The 19,053-nt window shown below is 46.8% G+C and overlaps 1 protein-coding gene across 2 annotated transcripts in view; it reads left to right on the top strand.

Moving 5' to 3' along the window:
• The window catches only part of LOC311111779 (protein MTSS 2-like), a 71,849-nt gene extending 53,179 nt beyond the window's left edge, over positions 1 to 18,670 (top strand). The window contains exons 4-15 of one of the 2 annotated variants that reach the window (XM_084154609.1): positions 7,116 to 7,200; positions 8,737 to 8,828; positions 9,180 to 9,254; positions 11,120 to 11,277; positions 11,751 to 11,858; positions 12,278 to 12,375; positions 15,307 to 15,526; positions 15,662 to 15,736; positions 16,261 to 16,410; positions 16,864 to 17,040; positions 17,317 to 17,482; positions 17,785 to 18,663. In XM_084154609.1, the coding sequence (XP_084010735.1) occupies positions 7,116 to 7,200; positions 8,737 to 8,828; positions 9,180 to 9,254; positions 11,120 to 11,277; positions 11,751 to 11,858; positions 12,278 to 12,375; positions 15,307 to 15,526; positions 15,662 to 15,736; positions 16,261 to 16,410; positions 16,864 to 17,040; positions 17,317 to 17,482; positions 17,785 to 18,572 (2,192 nt within the window). In that variant the 3' untranslated portion in view covers positions 18,573 to 18,663. Of the gene's footprint in view, positions 1 to 7,115; positions 7,201 to 8,736; positions 8,829 to 9,179; positions 9,255 to 11,119; positions 11,278 to 11,750; positions 11,859 to 12,277; positions 12,376 to 15,306; positions 15,527 to 15,661; positions 15,737 to 16,260; positions 16,411 to 16,863; positions 17,041 to 17,316; positions 17,483 to 17,784 lie in introns of both variants that reach the window. The other variant, XM_084154610.1, reaches the window with a different exon arrangement.
• Positions 18,671 to 19,053: the final 383 nt, after the last annotated feature.

Below are 19,053 nucleotides of genomic sequence, written 5' to 3' on the forward strand. Positions count from 1 at the left end.
AAGCCACTCCTTCGTTGCCCGGGCGGTGTGTTTGGGATCATTGTCATGCTGAAAGACCCAGCCACGTTTCATCTTCAATGCCCTTGCTGATGGAAGGAGGATTTCACTCAAAATCTCACGATACATGGCCCCATTCATTCTTTCCTTTACACGGATCAGTCGTCCTGGTCCCTTTGCAGAAAAACAGCTCCAAAGCATGATGTTTCCACCCCCATGCTTCACAGTAGGTATGGTGTTCTATGGATGCAACTCAGCATTCTTTGTCCTCCAAACACAACGAGTTGAATTTTTACCAAAAAGTTATATTTTGGTTTCATCTGACCATATGACATTCTCCCAATCCTCTTCTGGATCATCCAAATGCACTCTAGCAAACTTCAGACGGGCCTGGACATGTACTGGCTTAAGCAGGGGGACACGTCTGGCACTGCAGGATTTGAGTCCCTAGCGGCGTAGTGTGTTACTGATGGTAGGCTTTGTTACTTTGGTCCCAGCTCTCTGCAGGTCATTCACTAGGTCCCCCCGTGTGGTTCTGGGATTTTTGCTCACCATTCTTGTGATCATTTTGACCCCACGGGGTGAGATCTTGCGTGGAGCCCCAGATCGAGGGAGATTATCAGTGGTCTTGTCTGTCTTCCATTTCCTAATAATTGCTCCCACAGTTGATTTCTTCAAACCAAGCTGCTTACCTATTGCAGATTCAAATTTCCCAGCCTGGTGCAGGTCTACAATTTTGTTTCTGGTGTCCTTTGACAGCTCTTTGATCTTGGCCATAGTGGAGTTTGGAGTGTGACTGTTTGAGGTTGTGGACAGGTGTCTTTTATACTGATAACAAGTTCAAACAGGTGCCATTAATACAGGTAACAAGTGGAGGACAGAGGAGCCTCTTAAAGAAGAAGTTACAGGTCTGTGAGAGCCAGAAATCTTGCTTGTTTGTAGGTGACCAAATACTTATTTTCCACCATAATTTGCAAATAAATTCATTAAAAATCCTACAATGTGATTTTCTGGATATTTTTTTCTCATTTTGTCTGTCATAGTTGACGTGTACCTATGATGAAAATTACAGGCCTCTCATCTTTTTAAGTGCGAGAACTTGCACAATTGGTGGCTGACTAAATACTTTTTTTCCCCACTGTATGCTCGAGTTCAATATTAGCTGTGGGCCTACTGCTGGGCCGAAAGCCTTGTTGACAGCTATTCATTTCCAGGAGCCCCATAAAGAGTCATGGGATAGCATGTGAAACCACAGCCGCCCACCTTGTGACAGAGCAGAAAATGGCTGGATGATGTTGTGACTGAGGAAATAGAGGAAGGTAGGGGGAGGAAGAGGAGAAAGAGAGACACCCAGTGATCGAGGAAGAGATAAACAATCCAGCACTGATAACCAACAGTCTAATAATCCTTTGCCAAACTGATACTATGATACTGATGTGAATGTACATTTACATTTACATTTATGTCATTTAGCAGATGCTCTTATCCAGAGCGACTTACAAATGTAGGCTTATCCTCATACAGTATACTCTTTAGAGTGACTGGTGTTAGATAGGTACTATTATATTAGGTAGAGAGGGGTGGAAGTTAAAGAATGTTCTACCAGTGTGACCTTAGCAACAGACAGCCCCACCGACAGTCACGAGGAGCACTAGTTCTGCGCTGTCATGGCAACCAGCATGACTGTCAGTCTGAGGGGTGCTGATTGATTTGGAAAGGGAAAGAAGGCAGGGAACGAGGGGGATGTGTCTGTGTGTTCTATTCAAAGCTCTATCGCTCTAATACTTTTCTGACTGTGTCTCTCCAATGAGAGGAATGGAAAAACACTGTTCTCGTGCATTTCCCACACACTTCTATCTGCATTGCTGTCCTCAAACTGAACCCACCTGCCAGAAAGGCTTGCTGTGCCTCCACAGAGGTCTAATTGGGCTTTAGCTAGTGAGCAGTATTGGGATCTTGCCAGGCAACTGGCAGAGTTTATCCACTTAGGTTATTTCATAAAGTTCATCAACAGTGCAGATGGAATGAAAATGAGGGTCTCTCTACACATTTTCATTTGTTTTCTCACTTGTTCACTCGCCCACTCTCAAAGACTGATGAATAGGAACATTTCACACAGTGGACAGGATAGTGTGTATAGCTAACACGTCAATGTGTTAGGGTGTTTTACTAGTGGGCACACTCAGACAAAACTGGCACCACCTATAAAGCAACCTCCCTGGCAGGTCAGTGACCCTCCCGTGTCCCAGAGTGGAAGAACGGCATTAAGGAAGCTGAGCAATGTCAGGAAAGGCAGAGCGAGGGAGGGGAGTGAATAGAGGGATATCCCATGGGGAGTCCCCTCCTTTCCCCTTCAGGAGAGAGAAGAGGAGGGTGGAGGAGGGTGGGGCGCCCACAGCAGGGGCTGTACTAATTGCATCTCCTTCACTGTCCGTACACACACACACACACACACACACACACACACACACACACTGACTACCTTTCATCTTTGAGTCTTTGGGTGCATGTTAGGGTTTGCATATAATAGATGCAGTAGGAACTTAGTAGACTGCATGCTTTATGGCAGTGGGATATGGACATGATCAATTCATTAACCATTCTCCACACCGCCACTCAGCCCTCTCCGTGTGTGGGTGTTTTGATCTACTGCTCTCCACCCAGTGAATTCATCAGGGCATTAATAGAGATCCATAAATATGCAGAGCAGACTGGCTTGGCTCCCTCCTCTCCCCCATGTGTTAACTGAACACGTCTTGTGCTGTGTTGCTCTGTGCTTCACCTTACCATGGGGACACGTTAGGGTGTGTATGAGACCTGAGATATGTCTATGTTAGTGAGTGTTTTGGACTGGCAGTGGTGTATTATATGAGATGTGATGTGTGTGTGTGTGGTATGTTATTTGGGGTGGTTGTATACTGCAGTATTTTACAGGAAGCTGTGAATGTGGGGGCTGTCTGTGTGTCTGTCTGTGTGTGTTGGGGCAGTGGGTTGGGCATTGACTAGCAACAGTGGCTGGTTGGTTGTCTGCTTCTGCGGTCGGCACACATGCCTTATCTCCAGGAAATACACTTGAGGAGATCTTGGAAACCACTAGCAGCTGTCACACAGAACAGATGAAAAGACAGGGTCAGGAATCAGGATGTACGATTAGAAACTGGGATTTCACATTCACACACGTGGCTGGATGTCTGATGTGTGGATGTCTGTGTAGGATTGACTCCTGTTGAGTTTGTTTAGGTCTGAGTGTTGATTCCGCAGGTCAGTGTCTGCAGGGGCGTGTGGTTGTTAGCTATTAGCACCACTGTGTGTGTTTGAACAGCTGCCACTCCACTCCCTCCCAGTGGAGACTTGGCTTATTCTCTCTTATTTGCAAAGAAATACTCAAGCTGTCATGACCCCGACTTTCCTTCTTTGATAAACCAGGAAAGAGGAAAAGAAGTCACATCCTCTACTTCTACCATTAGATAGCCTTATTAAGGGAGAGGGAGAGCGAGGGAGAGGGAGGGAGGGAGGGAGAGAGGGAGAGAGGGAGAGAGGGAGAGAGAGAGAGAGAGAGAGAGAGAGAGAGAGAGAGAGAGAGAGAGAGAGAGAGAGAGAGAGAGAGAGAGAGAGAGAGAGAGAGAGAGAGAGAGAGAGAGAGAGAGAGAGAGAGAGAGAGAGGTGTAGTAGACTGACATGCTGAATTGTATTAGTGTTCTAAAGGTGAGGAACTCGGGTAGGAGCAAGAGATAGAGGGAACAATAATGCCTGCGGAAGATGACTGATCACTCTATTCCTGCCTGTCATTCTCCATGTTACCTTCTCTGTCACCCCGCTCTATCGCTCTTTCCCTCTTCCTGTGCCTCCCTCTCTCTCCCACTCCCTCTCACATCCACCCAATGTACACGCTCCTTGCTCTCCCCCCCACACACACTTTCTCTCTGTCATATCAGCCTGTTCCCTCACCATGGTGTTGGTGACTAAATGTCATGGGAAAAATCAATATGTGCTGGCTCCCTGTGTGTTCATTGTGGGAAGGGAGCGATTGAGGGAGCAGGGTTACAGGCAGGGAGGCTAACAGTAAACACAGGTTGGCTGTGCTGGGGCTAGGGCAGGAGCAGGTGGGGACGACAGCAGACTACACAGAGGAGAGGAACTCCTTTCAGGATTAGTTCACTGTCTGTCTCTCTATGAGGGGTTGACCTATAGCTGAACAGGGATGTGACTGAGCTATAGGCTGCCCATACTGTACAAATACAGTGTGTGTGTGTGGGGGGGGGGGGTGTAATTTACTCCCTTTCTCCTCACAGACTGGCAGATTAAACATGCTTAATTTTACTCACGTTCCTCACCATTCTAAAACAAGCACACACACACACATAGCTACACACACAGCTACACACATAGCTAGACACACGCTGACCTAATTTGTTGCACAGATGTGAGCCTGGAGTTTTTTCTCCCTCCTCATCTTGTTGTTGATCTCTTGCGGATGTTGTTATGAGAGAAAGAGGAAGTTAATAAGAATATAAAACAGGAAGGGAATATATTAGAAGGAGCGAACACACACACACAGGCGGTTACTCTCTCTCCCCAGCAGTCAGCTCATTAGAATGTGTGAGGAGATCCCTCTCAGCACTGCCCCCCTCTCTCTCTCTCTCTCTCTCTCTCTCTCTCTCTCTCTCTCTCTCTCTCTCTCTCTCTCTCTCTCTCTCTCTCTCTCTCTCTCTCTCTCTCTCTCTCTCTCTCTCTCTCTCTCCCTTACTCTCTCTCTTTTACTGTCTCTCACTTCCTCCCCTCTCTCTTGTTGTTACTAGGTATCAACCTCTCTCCCCCAGGCTCTTTCTCTCTCTCCTGCGCTCTCTCAATTTTCACATTCAATTTCAAGGTGCTTTATTGGCATGACATTAGACACTTTTTCAAAGTGAGATTAGAAAACGCCCCCTCTCGTTCCATATGTATGTGTGTGTGCGTGTTGTGTGTTGGGGTGTGTGTGGGGGAGGGTAGAGGGTAGCTGTGGTGTAGGGGTAGGAGGCGTTGCCCTGGGCTGGATTAATGAATGGTTGCTGGGTAATTATGAGTAGACCTTCTCTGTATTTTAACAGTGTGTGTTCACGGAGACTGGCTTTTTGGTCACTCTCTCTCTCTCTCTCTCTCTGTGGGTGTAGGTGTGTGTGTGTTACTGTGCAGTAATCACTGATTTGACTTTAGGCGTCCAAGTGAAGGAGGGGCCAGCAATACAGAAGGCTGACTGCTTTACCAGCATTGTCAATAATAAGTCCTGTCCTTACCGTGCCAGCATTAATAGTTTGGTTAATCTCTAGACATCATTTGGCAAAAATGACTGTCACAAATGAATGAGTACTTCTCCCTTCCCCTTTCTCATTTGTCCTTCTCTGTGTGTAATCAATGTGTATACATGTATATACTAGGAGCCCATCTCTCTCACCAGTCCTATAGGTATGACCTCAACAAGAGTAGGCCAAGGTCACAGGAGCCCCAGATCAGTCATCATGACGTGTCAGGGTGATGGCTGTAATTTATTTTATTTATTTTATTTATTTATTTTTTTGGTCATTTAGCAGACGCTCTTATCCAGAGCGACTTACAGGAGCAATTAGGGTTAAGTGCCTTGCTCAAGGGCACATCGACAGATTTTTCACCTAGTCGGCTCGGGGATTAGAACCAGCGACCTTTCGGTTACTGGCACAACGCTCTTACCCACTAAGCTACCTGCCGCTGATGGGGATGAGGTGGACCCGGGGGCAGGGGGCTGGATGCTCCTATTGACTCAGATAGGATCCTGCTGTCTCTCAGCTCAGGTCACTCTCAGGGCACACACACACTCACTCACACGCGATGTCAATGAGCCACTGGGAGACAGGGACTAGTAATATGATGATATGATTTAGGTGAAGGAGCTGGTCTCTGCACTTATCTGATGTGGAAGGGTCTGCTTGTCCAACAGGAGTAATCAGACGTAGTTGGGGTAATCCCTCTCCCTGCCCTCTCCCTCCCACTGGGGCACGTGTAGGGGCAGGGGTGTAGTCCGAGCCACCCCCAGGTAGAGAGAGAGGGGTGTGGATAGGGTGGGGTTTGCCTAGTTAACCCTTCAGCACCAGGATTAGGGAGAAGAGGGGTAAATCCCGTCGGAGCTAAACCCCTTGTGTCACGTCCAGAAATCTGGGTTCAGCTCTTTAGAGTCCCCAATCTTTAGTTACCAGTCAGCAGAGTGGAAAGTAGCTAGGCTCAGGAGGAGGAGGCTGGATGTAATCCTCTATATCGCCCCCTGTTGATCCTCCCTGGTTAAGACCCAAATACCTTGTCTGTCTTTCTCTCTCTCCCATTCTGATCATGACAGGATCATACCTCTGTCACCACTGGTGAGATTTAACCCTGATGTTAGAGGTTATCAGATATTGCATGTATTAGATACTAGTTCTCCAGATATCTCTTCCTACTCACAAATTAACATATTATCTATCCCGTTGCCTAGTTACTTTACCCCTACTATACGTACATAGCTACCTCAATTACCTCGTACCCCTGCACATCAACTCGGTACTGGTACTCTCTGTATATAGCCATGTTATTTTTACTCATTATTGTTATTTGTTATTCACTGTGTATTTATTCCTCGTGTCACTATTTCTATTTTGTATTTTTTTAAATATTTATCTTTAACTCTGCGTTGTTGGAAAATTACTCTTTCTAAGACAGTAACACCAGTGGTTTAAAACTCTAGGGTAGCTTGGCTCACCTTCTTTGGAAGCAAGTGAAGTGGCACACTCAGAGTCAGGGGTCAGCCTTTTCCAAATGTTCTTTCTCGGCTAAAAATAGCCTGATGTTTATCAGAGTTACAGGTTACTCACTCACAGTCTCACACACACTGTACACATACTGTACACTACACACACACCGTGTAGGCCTCTAAAAAGGGTATCCTTAATATATTTATTTGGACTAGGGCAGGAGTGTGTGTATATTACCTCCAGGTTGCTGCTGTCTGTGGAGTGAATATTACACAAACCTCAGTGGGCAGTCTGTTTGGTGGTCTGTCTGGCTTGTCGGTCTGCAGTATACATTACGTTGACTGAACGTTTTCCTAACCTCCTCTGTATTGTGATCTCTTTCAGGTGCCACCAGAGACATTGGATCAGCGCTGACCAGGATGTGTATGCGGCATCGCAGCATCGAGGCCAAACTGCGCCATTTCACAAAGTAAGTCCCGCCGTCTTAAACAGGCATCCTCCTATAGGCCTAGCTCTGTCCCTGCCATCACTCCGTTAGTGGGGATTGGTCCCATGAACTGTCAGTCACTGCTCTGTGTAAACCGTATCTTAGCGATGATAGCCAACAGTAATGAGTAGTAGCTGTCATCCCATCCATGTTCCCTGGCTGACCTTCTAAAAGTCTGTGGTAAGTTTTGGACAAACTGTGAGCCCTTGTTTTTGTTCAGAGGCTACACCAATATGGCAATGAGAATAGGTGGTAGGCCTACATTTAGCAGACACTCTTATCCAAAGCGACTTACAGGAGCAATTAGGGTTAAGTGCCTTGCTCAAGGGCTCATCGACAGATTTTTCACCTTGTCGGCTCAGGGATTCGAATCAGCAACCTTTCGGTTACTGGCCCAACACTCTTAACCGCTAGGCTACCTGCCGCCCAGACTCTCTTCATGCTAGAAGAGTGAATTCACACGTGTCATCCTCCACTGAGTGAGGTACCAGTCATGGGTTTTCAATGTAAGTCTATCCCAGTGTTTGGGTCGGGTCTGTGGTAATGTGGAAATAGCAGGGCAGAATACTTGTGTAAGTGTGATTTAGACACAGGATCACCTCAGAATGGTTATTCTACACGCTATCTAGACTGGAACATTCTCTCCCTAAAATGTATGATGCAGACAGGAGGGAGGAGAAAACAGAATGTGAGGACTAACACCCTCCATCTCCCCCTCCCCCTCCCCTTCCTCCGCTCCTCCACTCCTCCCTCTTCTCTCCCTCTCTCCCCTCTCCCCAAATCCCAAGCACCTCATTATAGGACATCTGTAGACTATTCTCTCAGACACTTAAGATAAATGAATGGAACCACCAGCAGCAGCCTGCTCTGTTCTAGACCATACAGTAAACCTCAAAGAAAGGAATCCCTTCTATTAAGTCTGTAGTCTCTAATGACTTTTCCAAATCAGAGGCTATTACCATGATGATGATGATGATGATGGTGGTGGTGGTGGTGTCTTGTTGGGGTATTTACATTCCTTACAAAGCATTTCTGGGAGCAAAAGTTTCCTCACCCCGTGGTGGCACATTAAAACCTGTCTCCTCACCCGTTTACATTGCCACACATTATAATCAGGGCTGAAGCCCACATCAGCACTGTGCTGTCAGTCTGTGAGTGGTCGACCTGGGAGGCTGCAGTTTCCACACTCCACCACAGGACTCCCAGCTCATCCGGTGTGCAGATGTGCCACATACCAAAAATAGTGAAGTGGAACGAACCACAAAATAAAATTCTATAACCGTTTTCCTTTTCCAAAGATCTTATATCTTAGAGCTTATATATTTTCCATGGTTCATAAGAACACATATTTTTAGAATTCATCATGGCACAGACTCATTTTGTCCACGTGTTCCATATGATGTGTACCAGATGAAGCCAAAATGTTACATTTAAATGGATAAGAAAATCATTATTATAACCATTAATTAACACACCCATTGTACCTCTCTCTTTCTCTCCATCCTTCTGTCCTCCCAGTGCCCTGATGGAGAGCTTGATCACTCCTCTCCAGGACAGGATTGAGGATTGGAAGAAGACAGCCAACCAGCTAGACAAGGACCATGCCAAAGGTGAATAATAATAATAATAATATTGGATTGGATTTATGTAGCGCCTTTCTACCAACTGAGGTACTCAAAGCGTTTTACATAGTAAGGGGGAAACTCACCTCATCCACCACCGATGTGTGGCACCCACCTGGGTGATGCATGGCAACCATTGTTGTGCCAGAACGCTCACCGCACATCAGCTAACATGGTGGAGAGGTGAGGAGTGATATATGCCAAGTATGAATGAGGGGGATGAATAGATGGCCATGATTGAAACAGGTGAGACAAACACAGGGTACCTCTAGCCAATCATATTCCCCTCTGTCTCCTGCATCAATATGGCTGACATTCAGTCCCCTGTCTCTCCTCCAGAGTACAAGAGATCTCGTCATGAGATCAAGAAGAAGTCCTCAGACACCATGAAACTGCAGAAGAAGGCCCGGAAAGGTAGGTTGCTCCTCTTCCCTCTCTCCCTGTCGCTCTCTGACTGACAGCTAGCATGGCTGAACACTCCTAAACTGCCCTCTCCGTCTATCCAGCGCTCTGAAATCACAGCAGGTTGTGCATTTTGTTTGGGTTCTATAACTATAGGTTAACCCGGACATTCTCTGTTATGTAATGGTCTCAGCTGTGTCTCCCCTTCAGCATGATATTACAGTAGGAGTAGTAGTGCTGAAAATGTCAAGGTCAAATCCTCAAGGTGAGATCCTTTGCCAAGGCATTCTGACTACATCAATGTGTTTTCTCAAGAGTCACATAGCTGACATGTGTTTGTAGCTTGTTGACGATTACAGTTTTGTCTTTAAAAGGGCCATTGCCTCAAATCACTACAGAGAGGGAGCGAGATGAGGGAAGCCGCAGTGAGGGACGGAGAACATAGCTCCACTCCCTGTTATTGAAGACTGAGGTTATAGAGCAACACTCCCCCCTGGTGGTCAGGATGATAATGACAGGCTTTCCCTCATTCGTGATAAAGCAGTTCACTCTGATCCAGCAGCCAATAATTACTGTTGTCTATTTAAGGCTGTTTCGAGACAGTTGCCAGGCAGATGCAAGAACCTAAAATGATTACCTGAGGTGTATTTCATCTTAAAACCAGTGGAACATTGATGTTTGGGTTGCTTTACAAGGTTGAGTTGGTTTTGATTTGGTTGCAACAGTGTTTTTGCTCTAACCATGCACACTTTGGCCGTGAATTGAGCTGTGATGGCTTCCTTGTACTAACCCTAATGATGAGCTCAACAATCTCTGCTCTCTCTCCTCTACCTCTGTCAACCCCCTGACCCCCTCTATGTCCCCCAAATCCTCCTCTCAACCCATCTTTGTTGTCCCTTCCTCTTTCTCGTTTTCTCTCCCCTCCTCTCTCCCTCTCTCTTTCTCGCTCTCTCTCTCTCTGTCTGTGCTTGATTTCCCTTCTGTAGAAATCCAGGGTAAGTATGTTGTTCCCGTCCCACAAAACTGCTATGCTATGCTACAGTTTCTTCTTTACATGTATTCTGTGTAGAGGGGATTTCCCTTGCCAAAAAATTACTATTGGGAGATAGTAAATAACTAAGTGATTTACATCACTTTAATACATTTGGCGTGATTCACTCATCTTCAGCTAGTTAGGCCTACTAGTTGTAACCGTTAAAAGTCTGTCTTCTTTCTGAGGCCTCTGGAATGCTGTCCTGTGACCTCTGTGACTCCTGCATGACTTGTTGGTCTAAAGCACTTTCTGCTCACAGCACTGGTTGCTGTTGACTAAGATTCCCCCCTCTCTTCTCATCATGGCCATCTCTGACACAACTCCCTGCTGCATGACTTAACATTACAAGACATTTTGAAGACATACCTTTTTTTCCTTCATTTTTCATTATTTGGTTTAACTTCTGTAGATGTCAGTCTGTTTAGTGTCTGTATGCATTTCTGTTTAGCTAATGTAGATACAGTACCAGTGTAGTGTTTGTAGATCATTCTGTCCTGTGTCCATGGTGCCTGTCATTGGCTTGGGGGACCGAGAAGGGAGGGATGAGAGGAGGGGAGGGGTGAGATTTGTCCCTTCAAGCCCAGACACACCACACATTTCTAATCTTTTCTTTCTCTCCTTCTCCTCTCTCTTGTGTGTCACACTTTGGTTTTTCCTTGTGACCTCTCTGTTACCCTCTTCTCCTCTTTTTGTCCTTCTACCATCCCCTGTCCTCTTCCTTCCATTCTCTCTCCATTCCCAATCCCCCCACTCCCTGTATACTATGCCCCTGCCCTCTGTTTCCCTTTCCCTGTCCCTTGTCCCTGTCCCCCTGTCCCCTGTGCTCTCCCTCCTGGCTCCCCAGGCCGAGGGGACCTGCAGCCCCAGCTGGATAGTGCCATGCATGATGTTAATGACATGTACCTGCTGATGGAGGAGACAGAGAAGCAGGCGGTGCGCAGAGCTCTGGTGGAGGAGAGGGGACGCTTCTGCACCTTCATCGGCTTCCTGCAGCCTGTAGTGGTAAGACTGGAGGAGGGGAGGCAGGGGCTGTATGGGGAGGGGAAATACCAGGGAGCTGGGGTGAGACATGGGGCCAATCCCAAATCATCCCTTAAACCCTGCGCTTTATGCACTTGTGGAGATCTGAGAGGATTTGATTGGTATAAGCAATATGGTAAAACTTCCATCTAGCCTATCAGAGGGCGAGGTGGAGCTATTACCAGGTTGCTCATACCAATCAAATCCTATCAAATCTCCACAAGTGCACAGGGTGAAGGGTTTAGGGGAAGATTTGCGATTGGGCCAGACTGAAGATGAAACAGGAGGAGGGGAAACCTAACTTGGGCGACAAAGTCAATTAGCCACCAGTAAAATATGTTGACATTGCACTCTGGTGTTGAGTCAAAACAGTGGCAGTCATTCACATAAAGCCAATGCTTTTGCTATATATAATAACACTAACTGACTGAAATGAGTCTAATTTCTTTCATCAGAATGGAGAGATTGCCATGCTGGGAGAGATCACTCACCTCCAGGCCATTATTGATGACCTCACTGTGCTGACCACTGATCCCCACAAACTTCCCCCCGCCAGCGAGCAGGTACCGACACTCTCTTCTAAGATATTTTTATTATTTTTAGTCTAGTATTTTAGTATAATGCACCATCTCTCAGTCCCACCGTCTAGACAGAGGTCATTAGATGCTAGATGAAACAGTGCTTGTATGATAGAGTAAAATGTGCCATAACAATAATAGCATCATAATGTGTACCAGCAAGCAATATGCTATTCATTTATCTGAATGTGATAATATGATCTCTGTGCTCTATTGATGTCTGTTTGTACAGAGTTTGGTTAGTAATGCCTATGAATTCCTATAGGGGGAGCACGCAGCTTACCAGCTCATTTATTGCAACTAAAGCTGATGCTACGTGTCCATATGAATCATTCTCATATTTCCCCCTTTTAGGGGTACAACACTTATATGGCGCCAACTGGTTTGTCCTCTCTCTCTCCCAGGTGATTAAAGACCTGAAGGGTTCAGACTACAGCTGGTCCTACCAGACCCCTCCCTCCTCCCCCAGCAGCTCTGGCTCCAGGAAAAGCAGCATGTGCAGGTACGAACCTGAGGGAGACAGGACACATGGACTAGAAATACAGACATTTGTATTGACATGGATTCATTTGATTTGATCAATAAATGGGGATTCTTTGTTTTGAGCCTAGGTGTGTGGATGATACAGTTGAAGTCGGAAGTTTACATACACTTAGGTTGGAGTCATTAAAACGTGTTTTTCAACCACTACACACATTTCTTGTTAACAAACTATAGTTTTGGCAAGTCGGTTAGGACATCTACTTTGTGCATGACACTTATAATTCACTGTATCACAATTCCAGTGGGTCAGAAGTTTACATACACTAAGTTGACTGTGCCTTTAAACAGCTTGGAAAATTCCAGAAAATGATGTCATGGATTTAGAAGCTTCTGAGCGGCAGCTGTCATACCGCTCAGGAAGGAGACGCGTTGTCTCCTAGAGATTAACGTACTTTGGTGCGAAAAGTGCAAATAAATCCCAGAACAACAGCAAAGGACCTTGTGAAGATGCTGGAGGAAACAGGTACAAAAGTATCTATATCAACAGTAAAATGAGTCCTATATCAACATAACCTGAAAGGCCGCTCAGCAAGAAAGAAGCCAATGCTCCAAAACCGCCATAAAAAAGCCAGACTATGGTTTGCAACTGCACAACTGTACAGAGATCGTACTTTTTGGAGAAAAGTCATCTGGTCTGATTAAACAAAAATAGAACTGTTTGGCCATAATGACCATCGTTATGTTTGGAGGAAAAAGGGGGGTCTTGCAAGCCGAAGAACATCATCCCAACCGTGAAGAACGGGGGTGGCAGCATCATGCTGTGGGGGTGCTTTGCTGCAGGAGGGACTGGTGCACTTCACAAAATATATGGCATCATGAGGAAGGAAAATTATGTGGATATATTGAAGCAACATCTCAAGACATCAGTCAGGAAGTTAAAGCTTGGTCGCAAATGGGTCTTCCAAATGGACAATGACCCCAAGCATACTTCCAAAGTTGTGGCAAAATGGCTTAAGGACAACAAAGTCAAGGTATTGGAGTGGCCATCGCAAAGCCCTGACCTCAATCCTATAGAAAATGTGTGGGCAGAACTGAAAAAGCGTGTGCGAGCAAGGAGGCCTACAAACCTGACTCAGTTACACCAGTTCTGTCAGGAGGAATGGGCCAAAATTCACCCAACCTATTGTGGGAAGCTTGTGGAAGGCTACCCGAAACGTTTGACCCAAGTTAAACAATTTAAAGGCAATGCTACCAAATACTAATTGAGTGTATGTAAACTTCTGACACACTGGGAATGTGATGAAAGAAATAAAAGCTTAAAAAAATAATTCTCTCTACTATTATTCTGACATTTCACATTCTTAAAATATAGTGGTGATCCTAACTGACCTAAGACACTGAATTTTTACTAGGATTAAATGTCAGGAATTGAGATTAAATGTATTTGGCTAAGGTGTATGTAAACTTCCGACTTCAACTGTATGTTGTAGGCTATGTGAGTGTACACATACAGTATTCCTGACAATAAAAGTGACAGTGAAAGTGTGTCAGTGAGAGGTGCTGTTCAGATAAGTGTTGTATCTTAGTAAAAGAGGCACCCTTGCATGTCTGCGCATGTCTGTATGAGCGTCTGAGCATCTGTCTGCTGGTCCATATGTCTGTTGTGTCGTCCTGTGTCGTCTGTCCTCACAGAGTTTAATCACAGATGGCGCCATATGGCATGCAACACTCAATGCAGCACTAAATGTTTTCCCCTGTCTTTTTTCTCTTAGTGGTGAAAATTACAACTTTATTTCAACTTAAAACAGACTTGTTTGATGATAACAAATAGCACATAACATTTATATTACAATGTTATGGAGTGTATTTAAAAAAAAACTGAGCACTGAGTCAAACAAACTTATTGACATGTGTGATGAAGTAGGACACTTGTTAGGTCTGAAGTGGTGTCCTCTATTCTGAAGAAGTATCTCTCAGGCTTGTCACAATAGTGCTCTGATGTGGTGGCATGATCTACTTGTCTGTGTTTGTGTATACTGTGTGTTTGTGTGTGTGTCACTTGTGTCACTGTCTGGGAGGCCATGTCTTTGGGCATGCCAACTACCCTGCCCTGTGCCCTGTGTGTCTAATCTACCCATGCTTGGTTCTCACATGTTCTCACCCTCTCTCAACTTGTCTCTTCCATGTTCCCTCCTCCTCTCCCTTCCCAACCCTCTACCTCTGACCCCCCTCCATCCTTAACATGGCTATCACCATCCCTCTATGTGTGTGTGTCTCCCAACCTCTCCACTCTGCATTCATACTTACCCTTGGTGTTCTATGTGTTTGACCTCTTCTCTATTTCCTGTGGTTTGATCACTTCCTATTCCTCTGTATTTGCACGGCCTCTTTCTCTTCCTGTGTGTTTGGCTTCTCCACTCTCTGTGCCTCCTTCCCCCCTATTCTGGTTGGGTTCCCCTCTTTCACTGCTGCTGCTCTCTACTTCCAACTCCAACTTGGAAATGTCCTCATCTTAACCTCTTCCCATCATATAAACTACCTGTCTCTCTTATATGAACTCTAACCATCATATAAACTACCTGTCTCTCTTATATGAACTCTAACCATCATATAAACTACCTGTCTCTCTTATATGAACTCTACCCATCATATAAACTACCCGTCTCTCTCATATGAACTCTACCCATTGCTTGCTCTGCTCCTCTGGCCCATACTTCACTGTAAGTCGCTACCATCAATCTCCCTCCTTTTCCCCGTTTCATCTCACTTCATCACTCTCTCCCCATATCCATCACTACACATCCTCATTCAATCTCCTACCTTCTCCACCTCGTGCTTCATAAATGTGGTTTATATGATATCCCCCTCCCTTAAACACTTCCCTTCACCCTGCCTGACCCTTTCCCCTGCCCCCTCACCACCCTCTCACTCTGGCCCCACCCCCCTGCAGCAGTGTGAACAGCGCCCACAGTAGCGCCTCTCGCTCCTCCGGAGGCTCTCAGACTCACTCACCCAGTTCGTCCTATCGCTACCGCAGCCTGGCCCAGCCGCCACCGGGGAACGCTCACCGTCTCAGCAGCGTCTCCTCCCATGACTCAGGCTTCATATCGCAGGACGCCAATGTCTACTCCAAGCCTCCCTCGCCCATGCCCTCTGACATCACCAGCCAGGTATGACTGCCATCACAGATGTCGCTGCAGTGCTGAAACGTAGCAGAGCCCTCTCCTTGGTTTAAATTCCTCCACTCTTCTGACTTGGTTTTGCGTTCATTCTGTCTCTTTCTTGACCTCTATTTCCTTCTGCAGAAGTCATCAAGTTCTGCATCCTCAGAGGCATCCGAGACCTGCCAGTCAGTCAGTGAGTGCAGCTCTCCCACAACGGTAAGTACAACAGCTACCTACCTCACACTCCTGTCCTAATGTGTGCAAACATATTGGAATACATGATCAGAATATCAATCTCACATTTCTTTCAGTCAGTCACACGATTAACTGACTTCGAAAATAATGTGAATACACTATAGCCATGCTCATTTTAGTTGTCTGTGTATTGCATACTGTAATGTTGTACTGTATATGTTTATGAGAGAAGCTGGTAAAACTGACCAGCAGGATTGTCTCCCTAAGTATGTGTTCTTCATCAGCCCAGGTGAACTTGTGGTCATCTGCTCTATCACCGCTGATCTCTTGACTTTGCAGTCCTTTCTTCTGCTACTCGTACAGTTTGTGTATGTGTGTGTTTGGGAGTGCACATGCACGTACTTGCGTGCATGCACCTGTGTGCGTGTGTGTGTATGTACAGAATGTCTCTGTGACCCAGAGGTCACATCACAAAGGCTCCTCCCATAAGCCTTTGGTGTTGATGGACGCTCTGACGATCACGATCTTGTCTCTCCGTTCCGCAGTTTGGCTCGTCCTTCGCTACCTTCCGCCCTGCTCTCTCTCACACTGGCTCCATCAGACCTCTCTCTGTCATACTTCCTGCGTCCCCACCCTATAACTGCTCCCCTGGATCCAACACTACCTCTCCCACATCAAAGGTTCCTTGCTGGAAGGTTTGTTTTCATCTGCACACTTTTCTTTGCAGTTTTTGGTTTGTTTTTTCTTTTTTGGTTTGTGGTATAATTTTTGCTTCTTGAGTTAATGCCTATTCACCAGGTTTTTCTTTTAATTTCACCATCTGCTTAACTCACTCATGACTTCACTACTTTGCTCCCTAACCTGTGTGCCTTTTCTGTTGTCGTTGGCCATCAGTCTCACCCCTGGTTTCAAATCTCCTGTATGGTGATTTGCTAAACTGAGCAGGCCATGGATGGCACCCATTTCACCTTTCGAAGCCTAACAAACTCAAAAGGCTTCAAACCAATAAACCCACACACACGATGAGGAATAAACCCACACACACGATGAAGGGCGTCAAACTGCTGGATAGTGGACGGGTCTCTCTCATTGGAGAGTTCGCTCTGTTGCTTTTCCCTGCTTCTTATTAACCACACCCACCTCTTCAGGATTGGTCCAAGGTAGGTTCTTATGAGCAGCCATTGGCTGCCACGCTTCAGCGGAGGAAGGAGCCCCTGGATAGGCTGAGGGAGAGCGAGGCATCCCCGGGCTCCCAGGGATATGCTGGTGCTCACCCAGATGATGTCCAGAGGCCCCGGATGACCCCAGCCACCATCGCTGCCAAGGTAACAGAGAATATGCAGATTTACCTTACAATGGTGTGAATACAAGACGCATGCTGCTATCACACAACTGTTGGATTTTTAAACCGGATTGGACTTTGGTAGTTATAGTCTGTCCATTGTGCTTGGTAGTGGTCCTGTGCTCCTACCGTATGATAGCGTTTGCTAAGGCTATTGATTGCAATACGGTTCTGAAAACCTTGGACTTAGTTATCATCCTAATCATATTTCTCTACAGTGTAGAGAGTGTGTTAAGTGTGTGTTGTTGCTTCCTCCCAGCACGGTGAAGAGGTGTCTCCAGCAGCCAGTGACCTGGCAATGGTCCTGACCCGTGGTCTCAGCATGGAGCAGCAGAAGAGCAACAGGGACTCCCTGCAGTACTCTAGTGGCTACAGCACCCAGACCACCACCCCCTCCTGCTCCGAGGACACTATCCCCTCTCAGGGTAACTCCTTCTCTCATAGAGTAAAACCTCACATACATTAACCAACAGAGAATACACTCACTGTCCTCTTTCAAGGTAACATACATGTACTATAGAACCAGCCCCAACAGAATAATACATTTATTGTATTTATTTATGGCAGCAACACATGACAACACAGCATACATGCAGTACTCAACCTCCTAATAGACACACTCACAACTTAAGAGTATCCACGCCCCCATCCCCTTACTTGGTAGCACTCCACCTAGATACAACGCTGAATAACACACCACACCCCTCTATCTTTCTCTCTCCCCCAGGGTCAGATTATGACTGCTACTCTGTGAATGGAGATGCTGAAGGTGAGGCGTCAACTGACTTTGACAAGTCCTCCACCATCCCCCGCCACAGCAACATCGCCCAGAACTACCGCCGTATGATCCAGACCAAGAGGCCGGCCAGCACTGCAGGTCTGCCCAGTGGGGCCCAAGGCGGAGTGCCTGGAGGAGGAGGGGGCATTGGGACCCCTGGGACTGCCACCATCCGCCGAACCCCATCCACCAAGCCGGGTGTGAGGCGCACCCTCTCCAACGCAGGCCCCATCCCCATCCGCCCGCCCATAGTGCCAGTGAAGACACCCACGGTGCCTGATGCTCCTGGGGGGTACCCCGGGCCTCCGGTACGCGTGGGCAGTGAGGAGTGTGTGTTCTACGTGGCAGATGACTCCTCCCCCAACGTGCTGGAGTTTGTGAAGGCCTCTCCCAAGCGTCTGAGCCTGCCCAACACAGCGTGGGGGTCTGGGGGAGCGATGGAGATGAGTGTGTATGTCCAGCAGGCTGCCCAGCATGGCTCTGAGGAGGACCAGATGATAGCCGCTAACCGCCACAGCCTGGTGGAGAAGATAGGAGAGCTGGTTGCCAGTGCCCATGCCCTTGGGGAGGGACAGTTCCCCTTCCCCAACCTCCCTGATGACCCCCCGCCTGGCCCGGCCCCCCAGCATGACCCCCAGGCCCCCGGGTCAGGCACCGACGTGCTGGTGTCCATCCGCAGGGGCGTGCGCCTCCGCAAGACCGTCTCCAACGATAGGTCAGCGCCCAGGATTTTGTGATGGCCCACATCGGAGCGGAGGGAGCGTAGCCTGCACCCACTGAGGTGCCCCAACCACTACATACAGTACTGACTCTGTAGTAAATAAGTAAATATGACAACAAAAAAAGAAGTTGAATTAGAAGTAAATGATAAATAACAATAATAATGCTGATAATTAAAAAGTAAATAATGAATAACAATGACAGGCTCTGGCCACTATAACTCTAGCGTGTCTGGACGCATGTTTGTTTTATTAACACCACCATCACCACGGGATCCTCAGACTGTATATAGAGACTGTCTGGACTGGACTGACTGCTGAGAGAGAGAGAGACTGTTTATAGGGACCTGGACTTCCAGCCACCCTCTCCACCTCCTCCCACAACCCCCCACTCCTCACCCAACCTCTTACCCCCCCATTCTAGAGTAAAGCAAAGGGCAGCAGGTGGCAGAGAGACAGATGAAAAGTGAGGACATTGGGGACTCCATCTCTCCCTCTC

This window comes from Coregonus lavaretus, assembly GCF_964263955.1.
Source record: "Coregonus lavaretus genome assembly, chromosome: 37".
In the NCBI taxonomy this organism is placed as follows: domain Eukaryota; kingdom Metazoa; phylum Chordata; class Actinopteri; order Salmoniformes; family Salmonidae; genus Coregonus; species Coregonus lavaretus.